This window comes from Zeus faber, assembly GCF_960531495.2.
Source record: "Zeus faber genome assembly, chromosome: 10".
Lineage (NCBI taxonomy): Eukaryota > Metazoa > Chordata > Actinopteri > Zeiformes > Zeidae > Zeus > Zeus faber.
Window position 1 is genome coordinate 23,591,739 of NC_137199.1, and position 19,554 is coordinate 23,611,292.

At 45.9% G+C, this 19,554-nt stretch overlaps 1 protein-coding gene across 1 annotated transcript in view; it reads left to right on the top strand.

Annotated features, from left to right (window-relative positions):
* Positions 1 to 573: 573 nt before the first annotated feature.
* gpc3 (glypican 3) overlaps positions 574 to 19,554 on the top strand; it is a gene marked incomplete at its 5' end in the record, with an annotated part of 90,720 nt that continues 71,739 nt past the window's right edge. Inside the window, 2 exons of the mRNA XM_080008428.1 lie at positions 574 to 736; positions 12,779 to 12,940. Of these exons, the coding sequence (XP_079864554.1) occupies positions 574 to 736; positions 12,779 to 12,940 (325 nt within the window). The remainder of the gene's footprint in view (positions 737 to 12,778; positions 12,941 to 19,554) is intronic.

A 19,554-nucleotide genomic window follows, 5' to 3' on the forward strand; every position in this document is an offset into this window, starting at 1 on the left:
AAAAACTACACGCAAGAAGGCAAGAAGAAGAAAAAAAAAAAAAAAAAAAAGAGAGACGTAGTCCATTCAGTACTTTTTTGTTCTACTTGCTTCACACACTTTGAGTCTACTTCAGTTCAACAAGACAACAAAGGGCGTGACATTAAGCAAAGATAGCCCCCGCAGCAGCAGCAGCAGCAGCATCAGTCCAGAGGAGCAGCGCGGAACGCAGGGATACGCGCCTGGTTCCACAACGGGAGCGCGCCTCTCCCGGGAGCGCGCCGGAGTATCCGCGTCTCACTCATCCTCCGGTTGAGGGTCGGGGCTGCACGTCACCGGGAACCCCAAGTTCTGACCCCCAGACACCTTCCGTTTACCGAGAGTCCCTCACCCTCCAGCGCCGAGCGGAAAGCCCCCGTCCCACCGGCCGGACAGAGGAACGATGCTCTGCGGAGCGGGTCCGGGAGCCGCAGCGTCAGCCACCCAGCGGACCTCATCCACCCCTTCCTAACTTTTTTTTTTTAATTTTTATTTTTTAAGGTTTTTTTTTTTTTGTATTTAAGAAGTTTTATCTAATCTCTGGGACCGCGCGCCATGTCTGCTCCGGCTACACGCGGCGCGCTCCTCCTCTGCACTTTTTTCCAGCTGTTTCACCTGCCCGGAGGACAGGTACCCGCGCCGAACTGCAACGAGGTGCGCGCCTCGTTCCAGTCCCTGCACCCCGGGTCCAAGTGGGTCCCCGACACCCCGGGTCCAGGTAGGCACCGGGGCCCTCTAGATCTGCACTTTTCAATATGGGATGTATTCATTTGGGCTTGTCTGCTGCGGGAGAGCTTGTAAGTTGAACACAGCGCACTTAGTTCCTATTCGGGTGCTTAATACAACCGGAACTGGGTTGTTTAAAGAGGTGGTTATGTACCTAAATTGTTATCTAATACCTTAAAACCTTTCATTTAAAAACAAACTTATTAAAAAAAAAAAAGTATAAAACAATAAAAGGCAATCGTTTTTCCTTTGTATTACCTGTTTGGGAAATTGTTTGATAATGTCTGCAAGATGATGAGTTAAGGACAACAAATTATTTTAGTAGTCAAGAGATAATGTGTTATTCGTTCAGATAATTGGAAGACAAATTAAACATCGTACAAAAACTATTGAAAAACAGATGGGGTTCTATTTCATTTTTCTCTCATCTCAGAAAATGTTAGCATGCCTGAAAGTAAAAGGTGATTTTTTTTTTTTTTTTTTTTTTTTTTTTTTTAAAGAAAAAGAGTCCCCAAATTTTGGGGTAAGTTTGTAGAAATTCGGCTTTTCTTATTTTCATCAGCATACAATAGACTAAACTATTGCATGTTTCACTAAGCAAATCAATGTTCTGATATAGAAACAGGCATCTCACTTTCTGCAGGAAGGTGAAATTACATTAGGATATACAGTATATACCCAATTTGATAACTCATGAGTGAAAACAATTTTTTCGACGCATATGTGTTTTTGCCTCCCACATGATATAAACCATTCTACATAACAATGTATAGATTATGTATGTATGGATGCATTATTTAAGCACATGTGGATTCTGTGCCTTATTCACGTGACCTTTTCTCCCCACTTAGACTTGATGATACCAAATAAAAGAAAATGTCCTAGAACTATTACATTTTCTGAGCCATAATAGCATACTTGTGGTTAAGATAAGCTTAAGACTTTAGACTATAATCAGCTAAAATATCAATTCAAAAAAGCTTTATTACTCTTACATAAAGAATATAGGAACTGAATTATTGAAGAGGCTCTTCCAAAATCTAAGACCTTAACATGAGACAAACTATAGAACTACAGAACCCCCCCCTCCCCTCCCTTCCTTCCTTCCCTGCAGGTTGTACCTGCATAATTGGCCTGTTGCTTTCCTCTGATTCACTATAAAATCACATCTCTCATGGGGCTGGATCAGAGCCGGCCACGAAATGTTAATTGGGATCTGATGCCATTGTGCTCCACAGACCTGCACCCTGTGCTCCCCTGGTCCAGGTGGGAGCTGGAGCCTCCCCTGACGGAGCGTCCACCTTTATAATGATTCAAAGTCAAACATAAGTCCTCTGCCCGGGGCGGCCAGTATCCCACCTGTCAGGAAAACTGCAATCATAACTGGCCCAGGGAAGTACTTGGCGGAGCAGAGCCGAGCGCCTACGCCCGCCCTTGTCTCACCTCTCCTCAAACTGGAATTAATTTGGCCTGAGATCTACTTATACCTGCCGCTTTAAACCCAGGACAGCAAACAAGGGAAGTCAAAGTGAGGAAAGGTTTGGCTTCTTTACACAGGCCTACCAGGTCACGTGCAAATGCGCAACGATATAACCTCTGATCTAATACCTCTTGATCTCAACATTAAGGCTTAAACATGAGACAGCTATAAGCCAAACACAGTGTTCATGTGTTTTCAACTGCTGAGGGAAAAACAATCTTCAGCCGGCTTCAAAATATTTGTGTTATCATCATGTTTCCGTAATTGAAGACGACTGCGAGTCAAGTGACACCCAATACTCCAATACACTCTAGTCTAGTGACGGCACCAGGACCAGTTATTCGACTGTTGTTGTTGTTTTCTTTTTTTTATCCTTATTCAACCATTATGTTGAATAAAACAGAACAAACATCAATAATCCCTGAAGTGATTCTTTCAACCAGATCATCTTTTTGATGAACTATTAAAAAAAATAAAAATAAAATAAAAAATTCAGCTCTGCAGTGCATTTAGTCTGTTTTGTGCATTTATGTAGTACAGTATAGGCAAAATTGACAAATTCTGCTGATAGGGATGAACACTTATTGTGCCTAATCCATAAAAGTAATTGTTAGCTTGTAATATCTCTCATCATTGTTGACTGAATTGCATTCCATGTTTTCCAGTGCAAAGACTGCCTGGAAAAAAGGTTTCAAAGAATAGTTTGAATAGTGAATCTTTTTTGACAACTGGCTGTGAGAGTCTTGGTCATCATTGACAATATTATTATAGCTTAAGACAAATGGTCTTTGGTAGTGGGAAACCCGTTTTAATCTTTTTTTTAATTTTATTTTTTACTTGGATCCAAACATTGATTTGAATAACACGTGTGTTTTTATTTCCTTCCATGAACCATTTCCTTGCTATGTCTTGTTTGTACATCTCTGTGACATTTAATTTTGGACTGTGTATGCGCTGGCTCGTCACAGATCAGTTCAAAGACACATGCACATTTTGGTATTAGCAACTGAGAGAAGTATCAGCATGTTTATGTATGGGATTAGTGAAGAAGACATGAGGTAAAACATATCAGTATATGACAGTGTGTGGGAGGAGGAGGCTGATTCAGAGATGGAGAGATGGCCACAGGAAGGCGGAGCAGATATCTATTCTGCATATGGTGCCAGGGGGCAGAACACCAACAACCAAGCTCAAAAAGTGTTTTTTATATATATTTTTTCCAACCAAAATTATTCAAAGAGACTCACCACAGGGAACCCCGGTTACAGGGAAAAAAAAAAAAGTGCTTAAGATGAAAACAGCTGTGGGTGTGCTTCATTTGCGTCTTGCCGGCGCCGTGCGTGGGCGTCATGTCTGAAGGCAAAATGTAAGCCGGGTATCAGTGTTTCATGGTGTACATGAACAATGTTCAACACTTACCCCGAAACAGAAGGGGTAAAGTGTTTCTTTTACTGTGAGGTATGTGATTTTCTTTCTTCTGGAAATTCCTCCATATGATTTAAGAGGTTATGTTATTGTGGGAGACTCTACCTTCAGACACGGGTTCACGGAGGGAGACCGAGTCGGTTTGGCGGTGAGGTGCCGTCAAGACGGGTTTTTATTGAGAGTCCAACAAAAAGCTCGCTGGCCAACGTAAACAACCCCAGATACTGGACCTCCCTCCGACCAACCGCACACTCCTTAGAGTTGGCGGTGAACCCCGCCCGCCTCAGGGACTCGAGCACTGCGCCCACATGCTGCATGCGCTGCCCCAGGTGTCATTGTGAATACTTACGTCATCTAAGTAGCCGGTTTGCGTATGCCGCGTGCGGATACAGGACCTGGTCCACGAGTCTCTGAAATGCGTTACAAATTGGTACAACCCCTGAGGAGTGGCCAGTTTTTCCTGGGAATCTGCAAGTAGCTGTTGGTTAAATCCAGGGTAAAAAATAAATAAATAAATAAACAAACTGAGCCCTGCCTAACCAAACGGTCAGGGAGTTCATCGACCCGGGGCATGGAATATGCATCGAAGTTTGACACCGCCTTCACCTTTCCACACAGAAGCAGATCGACCCATCAGGCCGACCTACCAGCACGATGGGACTACACCAGTCACTTGTAGACTTCTCCATCACTCCTACATCATGCCTGCACGTGTAAATTGCCTAAGCCGAGCCCCTCTGTCGTAGCCTGGAGCAAATTCTCCCGTGATCAGTGTCCCAGCAAATGTAGCCTTGCTCGCAGGTCCATAACATAGTGAACTTCGTATTTACTGGTGCTAGACCCTTCCTTCCCAGTTTTCCTTAATTAGGTCCAGCACCCCCGGCCATCTCCTGAAGGAGGAGGAATTTAAAGGGAGAAAATCCCATCGGGGCCTGAGGCACCTCCCACACAGCAAACAACAGAGGGTCCAACCATTTATCCAATTATGGCTATCGTCGCACACAAACTTACAAACCATGTTCTTCAGCGTCTTATTGAACCGCCCCACCAGGCCGTCGGTCCGGGGGTGGTACGTGCTGATCCAAATTGTGATGACCTGAAACAGTGCCTGGGCCACACTTTTGGCCGTAATACTGCGCAATGGCACCGCCTCGGGATACCAGGTTGCATAGTCCACTAGGACCGACACAAAATCATACCCGCCGGCACTGTGGTGTAACGGCCCGATGAGGTCCATACCTAGTCTTTCAAATGGCACCTTGACTAGGGGAGGGGCCTCAATGACGTGGTTGGTGTCGCAAGGGGGTTGACTCATTGGTACTTTGGACATGCAGCGCATCATTTGCGCACATCTGCCCAAATGCCCGGCCAATAAAAGCGGGCCATTATCCGCTGCAGTGTCTTGTGTCTGTGGTGACAGGCCATCGGGTTATGGTGAGCCACCTGGAAAAGCATTTCCCCGCGGCTTTTCGGAACCAGCAACTGGGTAATTTCCTCTCCTGAGTGAGTCTCATGGCTCACTCAATATAACCTGTCCCTAATCACCGAGAAATACGGGTAAGTGAGCGTGGCATCTAGACGCACCAATTTGCCGTCAATCTTAACTACCCGCTCAAGGGCCAGGTGTTGGATATCGTCCCGAGACTGCTCTAACGGGAAATCATCTGGGGAGGAGATCACTGGGACCGAGGAAGACCCCAGAGGGAACCCCTCCGCTCCCGACCCTGTAACAACTCACATTTCCCTACTGACCGTGAGCGCACTCCCCCAGCCTCCCTCATCAAAGTGTCAAACCCTGGCCAGTCCGTATACAAAATCAGGGAGTGCGACAGGCGGGAGCTAACCACAGACTTTATGCTTTTTCTCCTTGTAACAAATTTCAAGCTGCACCATTGGTGTGAATATCCCCATGCACACACCGAATCTCCACCCGTGAGGCCTCCACCAAAGCCCCGGGTCTAACCAGGCGTTGATGGCCCATCGTCTGAGAACAGCCAGAGTCCAGCAAAGCCAGATGTCTACCCCCTTGTTCTGTTAGCGGTACGTTGTAGGTCCCTTCCCGACCGGGGTAGAGGCCCGGCGGACCAGAACCCCCTGTCCAACCTTCGGGTTGGACTGCCAGGACTGAGGAGAGGGCGACCAAGAGCCAGGGGCCGGGTGTTTTACCGTCGGCCGATCCGCCCCCTCCTCCACAAGCCAGAGCGCAAATCGCAGCCAGCCGTTTGTCCCCGGTGCTCCTTCCGTTGTTCCCGTTCAGAAGCCACTTGTGGGAAACTACCCGCAGTCCGGGTTCACGGAGGGAGAGTCGGTTTGGCAGTGAGGTGCCGACAAGGCCGGTTTTTATTAAGAGTCCAACAAAAAGGCTTGCTGGCCAACGTAAACATAGGGTTACCAAATGAATTAAACTGGTCCGCAGGCTCCTGCACCACGCGATCCTCACTGCAAGACCAAACAACACATAAGAAAGCTCTCCCAGCCGGGTCCGACCAGTCGGCGCTAATGAGGCTGATAAGGTGGACCTGGTACAGCCACCCCGCGGTGGGAAGTGGCCAGCGCTGTCACCTGCAGACCATTGCTTAACCACGCCCTCTCGTCTGCCACAGTTATACTTTGTAAACACACAGGAAGCCATTTTTTTTTTTTTTTGGCTGTTTATTTTGTAGGGAGTTGACAGTTGGCATTGTACTTATAGTAAACTTGGGTTCTTCAGGGTGAAACACGTGTTTGTGTTTTGTTTGATGGATTCCAGCGAAAGGCCACTGGATGCTGTGCCGTCAGTGATAGTTGTGGGGTGATGTCGTCATGGCAACAAGACGTCCTGAGATTTTGGACAAACGGGAAATCATTGAACTAGGGTTGCCGCGGTTACCGGTGTTACATGATGTTCGGGCATACACCAATTACATTACCCACCGCCCCCCACCGCCATTTATTAAATTTTTTTTTTCATGGGGAAAAAAAACCCATTTGGTTAATTTTTGCATATCCGCGCCCACGGTCATCAAATTAAACAAATTCTAATTTGTAAAATACTAAGCATGTTATCAATATTAAGTTGCACAAACTTAAATTCAGTGCTGTCTTCGTGCGCGCACAGCACAGTCCCAGAACAGTCTGCAGGGTCAGATTTCACTGATCTCGAGAGGAGAGAAGAGAAAGAAGGCGATAGAAGACCTCGGATCTGGTCTAGATCGGGACAGGTCGCCCTCTCCATGCGTGATTTGCGGCCGCGATCTCCGTCTGCTGCTCTTACCCGTTCCTCTGAATAACACATTGAGAACATAATGTTTTTATTTCAGATGTATTTTATTTTACTCCATTTTATTTTACTTTTTATTTTACTCCGAAACAAAAAACAAAAACAAAAAAAGGCCTGCCTCCCCTAAAATGTGTGTTTATTAACCAGTGGGAAAAATTCTGAACACATATAACTGCCAATTTGTTTTGTAACGCAAACATGGCCAGAGGCTGATGCACGGTGCATTCCATTTCTGCCTTTTAGATGACAATGGGCACAACTAATCAGCGTTTCAGTTTGACCCAAAGTGGTAACTTCTTCTATGTCAGTAAACTCTCATGTGTTTTGCGTTTCCCCCTTTGCTTGTTTAAAAAAAAAAAAATCTATAACTAAAAAAATTCACGTTTGAACCCTCGTCGCCGTTCCCCTCATTATTTTACAACGTTTGAGGGACGCGGCGCTCTCTCAGGTACCCGCTACTGGCTTTCAGATTATGGCTCCAGCAAAAGATTTAAAAGGAGCAGCCTGCAAAGCACTAAAATACCTAATACAGCTATCATGCCCTGTAGCCAGTGATATTATTATTGCTCAGCTTTCTTGTAAATTGTCCTGTCTTTATTCCATTTACGCTTATTGTCTCTGCAAAGTGTCATTGGCTTATTTTGCCCTAGAGACACGGCCACGGATTCCCAGTTGCCGTGACTTAACATAAGTCGTTAATGTATAATTTATGCTCATAATGAACAGACTTTCACATCCTCTATATCTTACTACAACTTGTTTTTTCCCCCACGGTCCCCGTCATTAAACTTACATTGTGAAGGCTTTCTAATTGGCACTGAGAGTCTGGGAGAGACGTTGGTGGCTGCCCCCCCCCCCCCCCCCCCCCGTTCCCCCAGTTTGGAGTTTCTGAGATGGGTGTAGACGTGATGTGGGACTGTGCTTGGCGTGCGTGTGGCCCCGCTGGGGCCCTCAGACTCTCTGAGAGATGGACAAACACTGATTTGGGATGAAAATTGGAGTCTGTGACAGGCGGTCATAGTACTACATACTACACATGCGTACCATCTCCACTAGTAAGCATGGTCGATTGGTACTTTTAGCACACTATTTGATGCATGCTGTGATTTCAAACATATGAAAAACATTCACGTCCTAATATGGTGTGCTAAATAGGTTAGTTTGCCATTTCAGATGCAGCAAATACATTTGCATCCAGCCGGAGAAAGGTGCCTCTCATCCCTTGCCGCTCATTTGGCAGATCCCCTCGCTAACCATTTCAGAGTATCAACTCAAACCACATAATGATTTAAACCGCGTCACCTTGACCCCGGGGCCCGGGTGCTGCGGAAATTTACATGTAAATTGACCCTGTTCCACATTGTGTCTCCGTCCAATTTGACTGGATGAACTTGCCGCCAGGATGGCAAAAGAGACTAATTGGCATCAACAGAGCGGGGGGGTGTTCTCTCTCTCTGCCCGACGACCATTAAGCGCAAAGGCGGGTTGAACGAAGAAGAAAAAAACAAAAACAATGATAAAGCTCCGTGCGGATCTTGTGTGAGGATGACAAGGTAAGAAAATAAAAAGAAACACCCGAACACAAAGCAAAACGAGACGAGCAGAAAATGTTATTCCCAGGCGTTCCCGCCGTCAGAAGGAAGGCTCTATTTAGAGTGTCGGGTGTTTTTTGTTTTTTTGTTTTTTGTTTTTTTTTTCTTCCTGTGTTTGTTCCTCTTGGGGATGGTTTTCACTCTGAGTCCCTTGCTTATTCTTTCCTTCCTCTGAACTTCTGTAATGAAATACATCCATCATCTGCAAAGTGGCAAAACAGGCAGACGATACTGTCTGTTTTACAGGAGATAATTGGTAAATCCTCCGTCTCCCGCTCCTCAGCAGGCGCTCACCTCTCCAGCAGCAATATTGACAGCTTAATAATTTTGCCCCCGCAGCCTGAAATTAACTTGATCTTATCTGCCAGGGCTTCTTTGTCGCTATTGATTTGCGATATTAAGCCTGTCAATATAAATACAAAAGATTCCGTGTGACAGTTTTATTGTTGAGACCTTTCTTTTTTATTATAAAAAATTTTTTTACCTTCATTATATGAAAGTCAAGAATGTCCAGTCAGATTAGAGTCAAGGATGACAGGTTGTGTAAACAGTCGTACCCTTTGATTATTTGCTTCAGAGTCATTGCATGAAAGGAGCGCCATTTCAGTCTACAACATTGTATGTATTCAACATTTAAGTCTATTTAACACAATAAACTGCCAGCATGTTTGCCAAGCTAAAAACTATTAATTCACAGTTCACTATTAACATACTATATGAGGACATTTTATTTAAAGGGAATAATGTGTTTTTTGTTGAATCAATGAAGTTGAATCACACATATTACAGAATATTTATTACCATCACATTTTAATAATTTTCAGACACATATGAATACAATTTGAAAATATAAATTTTGATTGAAATATTATAATTAATTTGTGTCCAACAGTTTTGCTTCTCTCCTTTTGGAGTGGCGGCCATTTTAGGGTGAAATGCCCCCGCCCCCCCCCCCCCCCCACGTCATAAGTAATGCATGTGTAGTGGATGATAAAAAATAAGGCTTTTGTGCCTGAGGTGGGAAAATATATTTTCTAGGAAGTTTAACGATTGAATGTAAAAAACAAATAAATAAAAAATTGATTCTTTGTTATTAAAAATTATGGAAATAGAAAGGCCAAGTGGCACCGGTCTCGTGGAAGGACTCTTAAAGGTTATTGATTATGAAGAGACTACCGTCGTTTAGTTTAGACTAGCCTCTGGCACTTACCTTTATCTGTTATTGATGGTGTAACAGGAACTGAAAATTCTGACCACTTCCCTTTGTTTTATGGCATTCCAGGATTTGTACCTGGGCAGAGAAACGACGCATAAAAACCATTGTTTCCTTTATTTCTGTTCATAACAGGATTGTATCGATTGCCCCTGAAATAAACATTGTGAACCTCCGTCAGGGCCGTGTCCTCAGTCGTTAAATGAAGAACCAATTCCCTGGGTTACGTACGGTGGCCCTGAAGTGCCGATCACAACGACAAGCGGGAAAACACGACGACAAGCGCGCAAAACAGCATCTACAAATTGCAAATCAAACGAACAAAAAGAGAAAACACCACGACAAATCCGAAAATCGCAACGACGTCACCTCCAACCGGGAAAAGGCGGGTGCCTACCGACGAGGTCCGTCTCTTTACGGGTGGAGGAATGAAAGTCTGATTTATGCGGCCACGGGGAGGAGCGCACCAGAGGAACTAGGACAGGGGGAGTTACTGTGGAAATAACAGATGGAGAGGCATCGCCCTCGTTGCGGCCAAAAGGTCGTTGAAAACTGACGGCCAACTTTCTTCAGAGAGAGAGAGAGAGAGAGAGAGAGAGAGAGAGAGAGAGAGAGAGAGAGAGAGAGAGAGAGAGAGAGAGAGAGAGAGAGAGAGAGAGAGAGAGAGAGAGAGAGAGAGAGAGAGAGAGAGAGAGAGAGAGAGAGAGAGAGAGAGAGAGAGGCGCTGATCCGGGTCTGTCACCCGATCTGGGATGTGGAGAACATCGTGGCGAGAGAGCTCAATGGGGTTTTGCCTGTATAAATAAAATGAAATAACTTATTGCATCTTAATATTTTCACGGTTGTTCCCCAGTCCTGTTTCCCCTGTTCTCCTCCGTGTGGCCACTTTCATTCCTCTACCGTAAACAGACGGAAGACGGTGGCCAGACGGTGCGTCCAACCGGCGGCGGTCCTCGTCGGTAGGCACCTGCCTTTTCCGGTAGGAGGTGATTTCGTTTCGTTGTCGTGTTTTCCGATTTGCCGTTGTGTTTTCTCTCTTGCTAATTTGATTTGCGATTTGTCATTGTGCTTTCCTATTTGCCAGTTGTATTTTGCACTTCGGGGCCACCGTAGTTACGCAGGCGGTCAAAGTCTGGCACCAGTGGAAACATCCCATTTCCATGTCACAACATGTCGTCGGTCGGATTTTTATTTTTTTTGGGGGGTGGAAAATCAAAGGCAGGAAATGTATCTAGGTTTTTTTCTTCAGCGGTTCGCTCACAAACCCCCGGCCCTCCTTCAAAATTCATCTCTCCCTTTTCTTTCTTGTTTGCATTGATTCCTCCTCCTCCCGCAGCCTCTCCCACAATCCTGACGTTTGTTTTCCAAGCTGTCAGTCAGAGCCCCTGTCACTTCGGCCAAACCGGTAGATCATCACCAGCTTGGCACAACTCTAGTTCAAATCTAGTCTGTGTGTGTGTGTGTGTTTGTGTGTGTGTGTGTGTGAGTGTGTGTGTGTGTGCACGCGCGTGCCCCCCCCCCCGCTTCCTCGGTAGACTTTCCGTTTTCCTCTTTTTGAGTTTAAATATTAGATCCTAGTGCCCTATTTACTTGCGTGATGTGTGTTCATGTGTCAGTTCGGAAAAGGGGGGGGATTTGGGAGTCGGTTTGAAATCCTGTTCGCTGGCAGTTGTAACTTCCACTGGAACCTTCTTCTCCCTCGCAGTTTTCTTTTGACTCAGTATTAAGACACTTTCAGAAATAGGGAATCATCCCTCCTCGCAAGCAATTTGTTCAACAATATCAATCTAAACTCCGTACAAATTGTGCAGGGTCACCGTGAAAGGGACGAGTGTGCGTGTGCGTGTGGGCGTGGGTGTGGGTCTCGTGTCTCTGGCGTCAATTATGTCCTTCAGTGCGTGCCACGGAAATTGTATTTCATTTTTCGTCGCTACCAAGGCAGCTGAGGTACATCCTTGATGGAAGTCGGTCTAAATTCAAACCATGCAGCCTTTATTCCCCCTGCCCGCTTGGTCTTAACATTTCTCCAATTGAAATTATTTCTTCGGGGCAGCTTTTCTTTCATGCCGCGGCGTATAGTCACTTTTCCCAATGAAACATCCTTGTCACTGAATGTTCCATTCAAAAGAGCTGGCAAATCCAATTATTTCCCCTTTGTGTAAACAACCTTTAGCCTCGCCGGACAGTCGGAGAATTGTTCTTTTATCGCCTTCCATCTCCGTGATTGCTGCTCCGCGCCATCCGGGTACCGCAATTCACTGGGAGGGTTGTTTCTGAGCTGCCAGACACTTTCAAATCGTTCTCTAAGTCGATGGTGTTAGAGGAGCGGCTTCGACTTTGTCGTGGGGAAAGGTTTCCAACCCTTTCATACATCAAGATGAGCCATTTGTATCTGGACGTGTTTGTATTTTTATTTTTTTTCCCTACGCTAATGCGTTTGTGAATTAATGTGAGTGTGGACTCTCATAACAGCATTATCAGTCCCATAATTATGATTCTCTTCACACAAGATGACCTCGACGGTGAAGAATGCGCGGGGTCCGGGGTCACCAGCCATGAGCCCGAGCCCAAACAAACACACTTAAACACATTTTCATCAATTTAGCCCTCAAGGAAAAAATGTTTATACACTTCTCATCATCATCCGGATTTATATTTTTAATTTGACAATTTTTTAGTTTTGCAGCAATTAATGAACCTGTATGGGTTTGGTAATTGAAGGTTACATTAGTTCAGGATGAGAAAAAATATTTATTTTATGAATTCAAGATTTTAAAAGCACCTTTATTATCAATAAAGTAGAAGACTCAATCTCGGGCACATAACAATAATAATGGTAATAATAATAATAATAATAATAATATTATTATTAATATTATTATTTATTTCCATTCATTTGAAGTTGTCTACCATAACATTAAGATTCACATTTGGGAAGCTCTGATCTGTGAATGTCGACCCACATCCACATCCACATGAACACGCTGCTCGTGTCCTTCATGTTGATCCAGCCTGTCCTCCCCCTCCCTCCCTCCCTCCCTCCCTCCCTCCCGCTGGCCTTCCAGGTGCAGATCTGCAGGTGTGCCAGGCCAAAGGGCCGACCTGCTGCTCCAGGAGGATGGAGGAGCGCTACCAGGTCGCCGCCCGCAGCAACATGGAGTCCGGGCTGCAGGCCGTCAGCGCGCAGCTCAAGCACCTCATCATCCAGAACGCCGCCATATTCCAGGGTAAGCGAGAGGTCATCTCCAGCCTGCCTCCGCTTTGAAATCGTTCTAATTATTATACGCTGGATGAGAGAGTAGGAGAATTGGGCAAAAAGGACTTCGAAATACATTCCAGAAGGCGGCCGAGATGAACTGGAAATTGAATCATTTATGATGATGATTTTTACTGTATGTTAAACCCAAACAGGAGAAAATGTGTCCGGCGTTTTACTCTCCCTCAGGATGCAAAACACAACCGTTTGAATGTGATTTCCCTGAGCAACGTCAGCGTTTGTTGTGTTCTGTCATGATTTTCAGCTCCTTCCATGGACTCGATGTGGCATTGAACACTGTGTTTCCGAAGGCTTCTCGTTATATTCCCACTCAACATAAAAGCTTTGCGTAAAACTTGTTAATGCGTGTTTTTAACTGCTCCGGCAGCGGGATTCAACACGCACTGATCCTGCGCCGACTCTTTCTGTTCCTGTGTAATAACTCTAACAGCCCTAACAGGTGGACTCCAGAAAAATCTGAATCATTTGAAAATCACTTGTTGCATCGAGACTTGATCAATTTAAAGACTATTATCATTACCGCCAATGCGCTATCCATCCCCGGTTTGGAGAATCCAAGGGTACCGCTGCCATTTCTGCAGACACGGGAGCATCTGTTGTTGTTGTTTTTGTTGTTGTTTTTAAATATCCCTCTCACTGTTTGGATCCAACGCAGTTGCTCTGTTTACTGTCTCGGGGTTTTTTCGCCTTCAAGAGGGATGCTGGTGGACTCAGAGGACCAAACTTTAGAAAAGGGAACACGCACGGGCTGCAAAACACACATGCCCCGTCCTTATATGCCAATTAAAAAGTTGAAGTTTAAAGGGGACTGAGGGGCTTTGCTTGGCTTAGTTTTACACTAACTACGGGGAGACAACTGCCACTTTGGTTTGGCTGCACTTTCCTCGAAATGGTTCAATACTAATTGCTTTAGCATCGGGCTTGAGAGAATCCACCAAACAGCCCTCAGACCGAAATCCCTTTAACATCCTGGTCTTATCGCTCTCCTTCCTTCTCATTTTCATTCTCCTCTCTCTCTCTCTCTCTCTCTCTCTCTCTCTCTCTCTCTCGCTCTCGCTCTCTCGCTCATGCTCCGTCCGACCCACTGGCTCACCATAATCTATTCCTCCTGCCTCTGTCTTTCTTGCTCTCCCTCTCTCCCTCCCTCTCTCTCTTTCTCTCCCTCTCTCTCTTTCTCTCTCTCTTTTTCTCGCGCACGCTTTCTTCCCCTCCTCTATCTCCTATTGGGATTTGAGTGCATGTCTTGTTTGCAAACGTCTTCGCTCCTCTCTGTCTCTTTTTATTCTTTTGTACTCACTTCTGCCTCAGATCAAAGGGCTTCCCCTCTCCGCTCCTCTATCTCCCATCTCGGAGTGCTCTGTCTACCCCCGACCCCCGCCCCGCCCCCACCCCGCCCCGTCTCTTTCTCCTTCCATCTCCACCTGTCTCTCCGCTCTTTCCCAAGCCTCCGACTCTGCCCGAGAAGTTTTTAACCTTTTGAAGTCAACTTTGCCAAACAAAAGAAAAAAAACGAACGGCTTTCTCTGTTTATTTTCAGTGATGGCATCGCAGCCCTTTGGCATTAGCCGTCTCTCCGAGAGGAAGCGGAGGAAATAGGTGTCTATCCATTCGGAATTTCTAATGACGTGGGGGGGGGGGCGGCTTTAGCCTGGGATGTTTAAAATGCCATTTTGACAATGAGATGAGGCGGGCGTTCGGGGGAATAGACCGTGAGGAGGACGCAGCTTGCACCTATGTGTCTGTTCCCGCTGCGTTCCCGTTTAATTCACACCACATAGATCTTTCCATCCCGCTCCTTTACCATCGGCGGCGGTGGCGGCGGCGGCGGAGGCCTCCCGCTGAATGCCCCGACGCCGTCGATTTGGCTTGAAAGCTCTCGGCCCTGCATGGAAGGCTTGCCTCCGAGTCCAATCTTTTTTTCAGAGGAGAGGCTCTTGTGCCATGCTGGGAAACTAATTCGGCAAATTATGAGGGAGATGTTTTTGATGAGCGTATTGGTCTGAGGCGCCGCGCGCCATCGAGTGCCCCTGGAAATAATTCGCCGTCGTTTTGCTTTGCTGGGAAGTGTTCTGGCCCGAGCTGTGAGGTTTGTCGCAATTTTGAATTTAATCGGTGGATGAGGGCACGGTGAGCGTGTGAGGACATGTAGTGTACGCTCCTCCATACATCTACCCTTCTACTTTATTATAGCATGTGTAGAAAAATGGAATATCCAGTAAAGGTCTGGGTTTGTTTACATCCACCGTCATTTGGTAATCTTGAATCTTGAAGTTTGCTTAATGCAGCTCTAAGGGAGTGACTGCTTTCATTTCCCCGTAATGTACGGTATGATTTTGCACAGCACATGTGATATAGCAACCAGACAGTGGACAGCAGCCTTTGCCCAAATAAGGCAGATAGACAGAGTCCTTGAATAACCAATTCAAGTTTTAAAATGAGATTTCGTCAGGAAGTGTTTTCTCTTTTTTGTTGTGTTTGGTCGTTGTTGGCTTCTCGGTGTGTGGCTCCTTCTCCTGCTGTGCTTTCATTGTGTGCACACCGCTGTGCTATTCCTATCATTACCATATTATTTTCATTGTATATGGCCCATTTATAAGCCACCATTGCGTGGCTGACCATCCGTGAAGAGCCCTTCTCCAAATAACCCAAGATGTCTTATACATTTTCGTCTATTTTCTTTTCCTCCCAAATGTGGCTCTGCGGAGCCCTTCGAGTGTGTGATGAGGCGCAATATGAATAACGTTGGATCGGCAAGTGTGTGTGTGTGTGTTTGTGTGTGTATACAATTCTTGTTTCCTTCCCTTAATTATTCCTGTGACTCGTTTCTGACACTGAGCCGAGCTGCCGGGAGACCTGGATTCCTGAATTGTGATATTAAAGGGCTTGTGTCGTAGCTGTCAACCCTCCCGCTTTTTTATTTTCCCGCAAATATCCCTTATTTTTAACCTTTCTAAAAACAAAATAATAATAATAATAATAATGATAATAATTTAAAAAAAAGGTTGGCCGTGCCGTTGATCTCGGCGAGATTCGCTCTGCTGACCGTGCTTCCCCGCTCCCCATCTCTCCAAACAGAACCAATGATAACAGTGTGTTTTTGTTGTGGAGGTATTTATTGCAATTGAACGGAACAAAAAAAAACCCTGTCGGTTGGCGTGTGTGACAGGATCCCCCCCGCCCGGTGTGCCACTGGGATGGGGAATTTCCCTTTTGTTTCAAATCCCGACGTTGACAGCTACGGCTTGTGTCGACTCTCAAAACACTCATCTCTCAGGTGTTGTGCTTTTCGAGAATATGGACCACTTTGCCGTCTCCCCCGAGATTACACCCCATTGCTTCCACCGCACCCCGGTGGGAATTGGCACTGTGAGGGAGCCTGCGAAACAGGCGTAGCTGGAGGAAAGTCACACTGAAATCCAAAGGGGGCACCTGATTAATAAACATGAGAGCAGGGGATGTACATTGCCTACAAAGTCCAATATGTGGGGGGATATTTGGGAAAGAGAGGCAGTACATTCGGTGTGTGTGTGTGTAGATATCAGAGTCTCTGTGATATCTTCTTACCCCCCCCCACCCCTCCCCGCTCCTCCACTGAAAAAAGTGGGACAGCCAGTCCTGGAATGACTCAATGAGTCCATAGAAGAGCGGCACAGTGGGGTGTTCAAAAACAGGTCTGTCTTGGACTACTTTCAGGCAGCATGAAGTCTATCTGTATTGGACTTCACTCCCGGCTGCGAGGCAGGGGAGCGCTCTCCACTTTGCTCTCAACTCACAGGGGCAATGCTGTGTAAATGATAGGGAGTTCAGAGCAAGTTTGGAGGGAGCTTGAAAGGAAGCTCATATCTTTTTATTAAATAGGAAGTCACTCGGCCACCTGGGTGTGTGCTACTAGACCAAACTGCTGAATATTTATGAGCGCAGACATATTGACAGTGTCACAATGGCAAGAGCACGGCGTAATTAAAGTGTTTGCAGGAGGAAAAAAAAAAAAAAAAGGTGAAAAAAACCCTTCTTTTGTGTCCTTGAGTACCTCATTCCTGGTGGGCCAACAAATTAACATCTCATTAACAATCAAAAAAGTGCTATTGACTTCCTCCCTTCTCATAGATGGCGTTTAATTACTCTGAGTGTATTAGGAATTAGAATGGCACACCCCGGTGGCCCCCGTAGAGAGGTGTGTGTGTGTGTGTGTGTGTGTATGTGTGTGTGCATGCGTGTGCGTGCGCTCGTGTGTGTGTGTGTGTGTGTGTGTGTGTGTGTGTGTGTGTGTGTGTGTGTGTGCGTGCGCGCGTCCTTGAGACGGAGTTTGCCCTTGTTTGTTTTCCGATAGTGCTGAATGGACGTTTGCCGTGGCAGTAGCCCAAATGAGATGTGGCAGGAGGTGGATGATGCAGGACCCGGTAGGCCCCGAGCCGCCTCTCCATCCAACGGTCAATAATCGAAGCGGGAGCTCGCCGCCCTCCCTCTCCCTCCGCCCCGTCTCCCGCTCGTTAGCCGCCCGCTCCATCTCAAGTGCTCCGGGCGTCAGACCTGAGCATGCCTTCCTCCTGGTTCCCTCAATCATTCATTTCTCCTGTAATAACCCCCCTCCGCCACCGCCACCACCTCATTCTCCATCTCCCTACAGAGTAGTTTTGTCTTCTGGTAAACTTTCCCACTAACCCAATAACGGTGAGGAGCGGCAGGGGGGGCAGGGGGGCGGGCGGGCTACGAGGATGCCTTAAGTTGTTTACCCGCTGCCGGAGGCTAATCTAATAATGTAATGACGGGTGGAGGCCGTTGAGCTTTGTCCAATGAGCCCCTCTGAGCGTTGTTTCCCGGACGTGATGGGACGGAACGGCCATTACCACATTTTTTTCTTTCTCCACAAACTTGTAATTGGGTTTCGACCTAATCGGCGTTTTTTCTTTTATTTTTATGTCTCACTTATTAGTTTGGTTGTGATGAGATTTTCGGGTCTTGTCGAGCAAACAGCGGGACAGATTGATGCTTAATAAAGCGGTGTAGTGCCGGAGATCGCACTCTCCTGGGTCTTCTCCGGGACTCGGGCGAGCGTGCGCCGCAGCTCCACCCGGTCGGGGCATCGGGGCGTTTGGTTTGAAAAGCCCGACTGCTCGCCCGTAATTGGAAGTCTGAGGAGGGAACAGTGGCGGCAGAGGGGTCATTCCAGTGCTCACAGGGCGCGGATAACTCACTTTTTTGCGCCTGTTAGAATATCAAAGTCGTTCATTTGCACCCTCCAATTTGATGATTGATACAGCGTGTAATGCATAATAATCAAATTTCAACACATCATAAAAGCTGAACACCGAAGATATATAAAAATAATATGCTCATAAAGGCATCAACAGTGACGTGGGGATGGGAAGTGTGTGTTGCGCAGCAGTGTGTATACATTTGCTGCTGTGTTGATCCTACTTTTAGATGTTTTTCATTGAGGCTGAGAGCAGCAGGTCCCTGAGCGAGGCCACATGGGGCATTATGGGATGTTTTTCATTTATTCTTTTGCTTTTCCCAGACAAATATTTAGCAATCTTGGGACTGATGTTTCACACAATCTTCTATTCTATGTGTTTTATCTTGTTTGGAGTTGGAGAGTTGGAAAGAGATCAGTCGTTAGGGCTGAAGGACACATCGTTTCGACAACTCATTTCTAAAAATGGCAAAGGAAAAAAAAAAAAAAGTGAATTCAATTGATTCTGACATCCATTTGAATGTCGTGGCCTTGTGTGCTTTATCCCGCTTAACCAGTGTTTCTTTGAGAAACAGACGATTTAATTGCAAATAATATTAGACCGATTAGACTGGATTGTGTACGTAATTTGAGCAGAGATCGAGAGGATTACTTTTAATGGGGAAACTATAACTAATTTAATGAATAATTGTGCTTAAAACGCTGTAGTGATGTGAATTATAGAGAATGTTAACAATATAGTCACAGTTAAATATCTTTAACCGTATTTACATAATGAATTTACCAATTATATATTTTTTTGGTCAGAAATATTCCTTTTTTTTGACCAAATGATCCTTAATTTTACACCGGAAAACGATGGTGTTGCACTGGGTTTAATTTATGTGGCGCCACGCTCCCGTCTCCCGGGGGAGGGGGGCGTATTATTCCCCAGCAGTCTTGTCAGTCCTTTTTAAAAAGTGCTGCTGTTGTCTTGCGTACACGTTTTTAATCATGCCTCCTTCCTTTCATTTGACCACACTCAGCCCCAACCAAGTGTCTGCCTCTCTGCTGATAATGTGTCAGCCAGTCCGCACTCCATGGGGTAGAAATTTGCATATTATTTCAGTAGTGGCTCTGCAAATCTTAAATAGCAGAATTATCCCCCCAGAAAGAAGGAGAAGAAGAAGGGACGGGGGGGACGCTCTGGATTTGACTTTTTTTTTTTTTTTTTCTTTAACAAAGGCCCATTCATCTCCACCACGGAGATGAAGAGCTCAGTCTCGACACGCAGTCTTCAGTACCTGTGCAGCCGGACAGCGCTTTGCTCTGTTGCCAAACTTGATTTGGACACGAGGGACATAAGGATGAATGACTAAATAGGAAAAAAA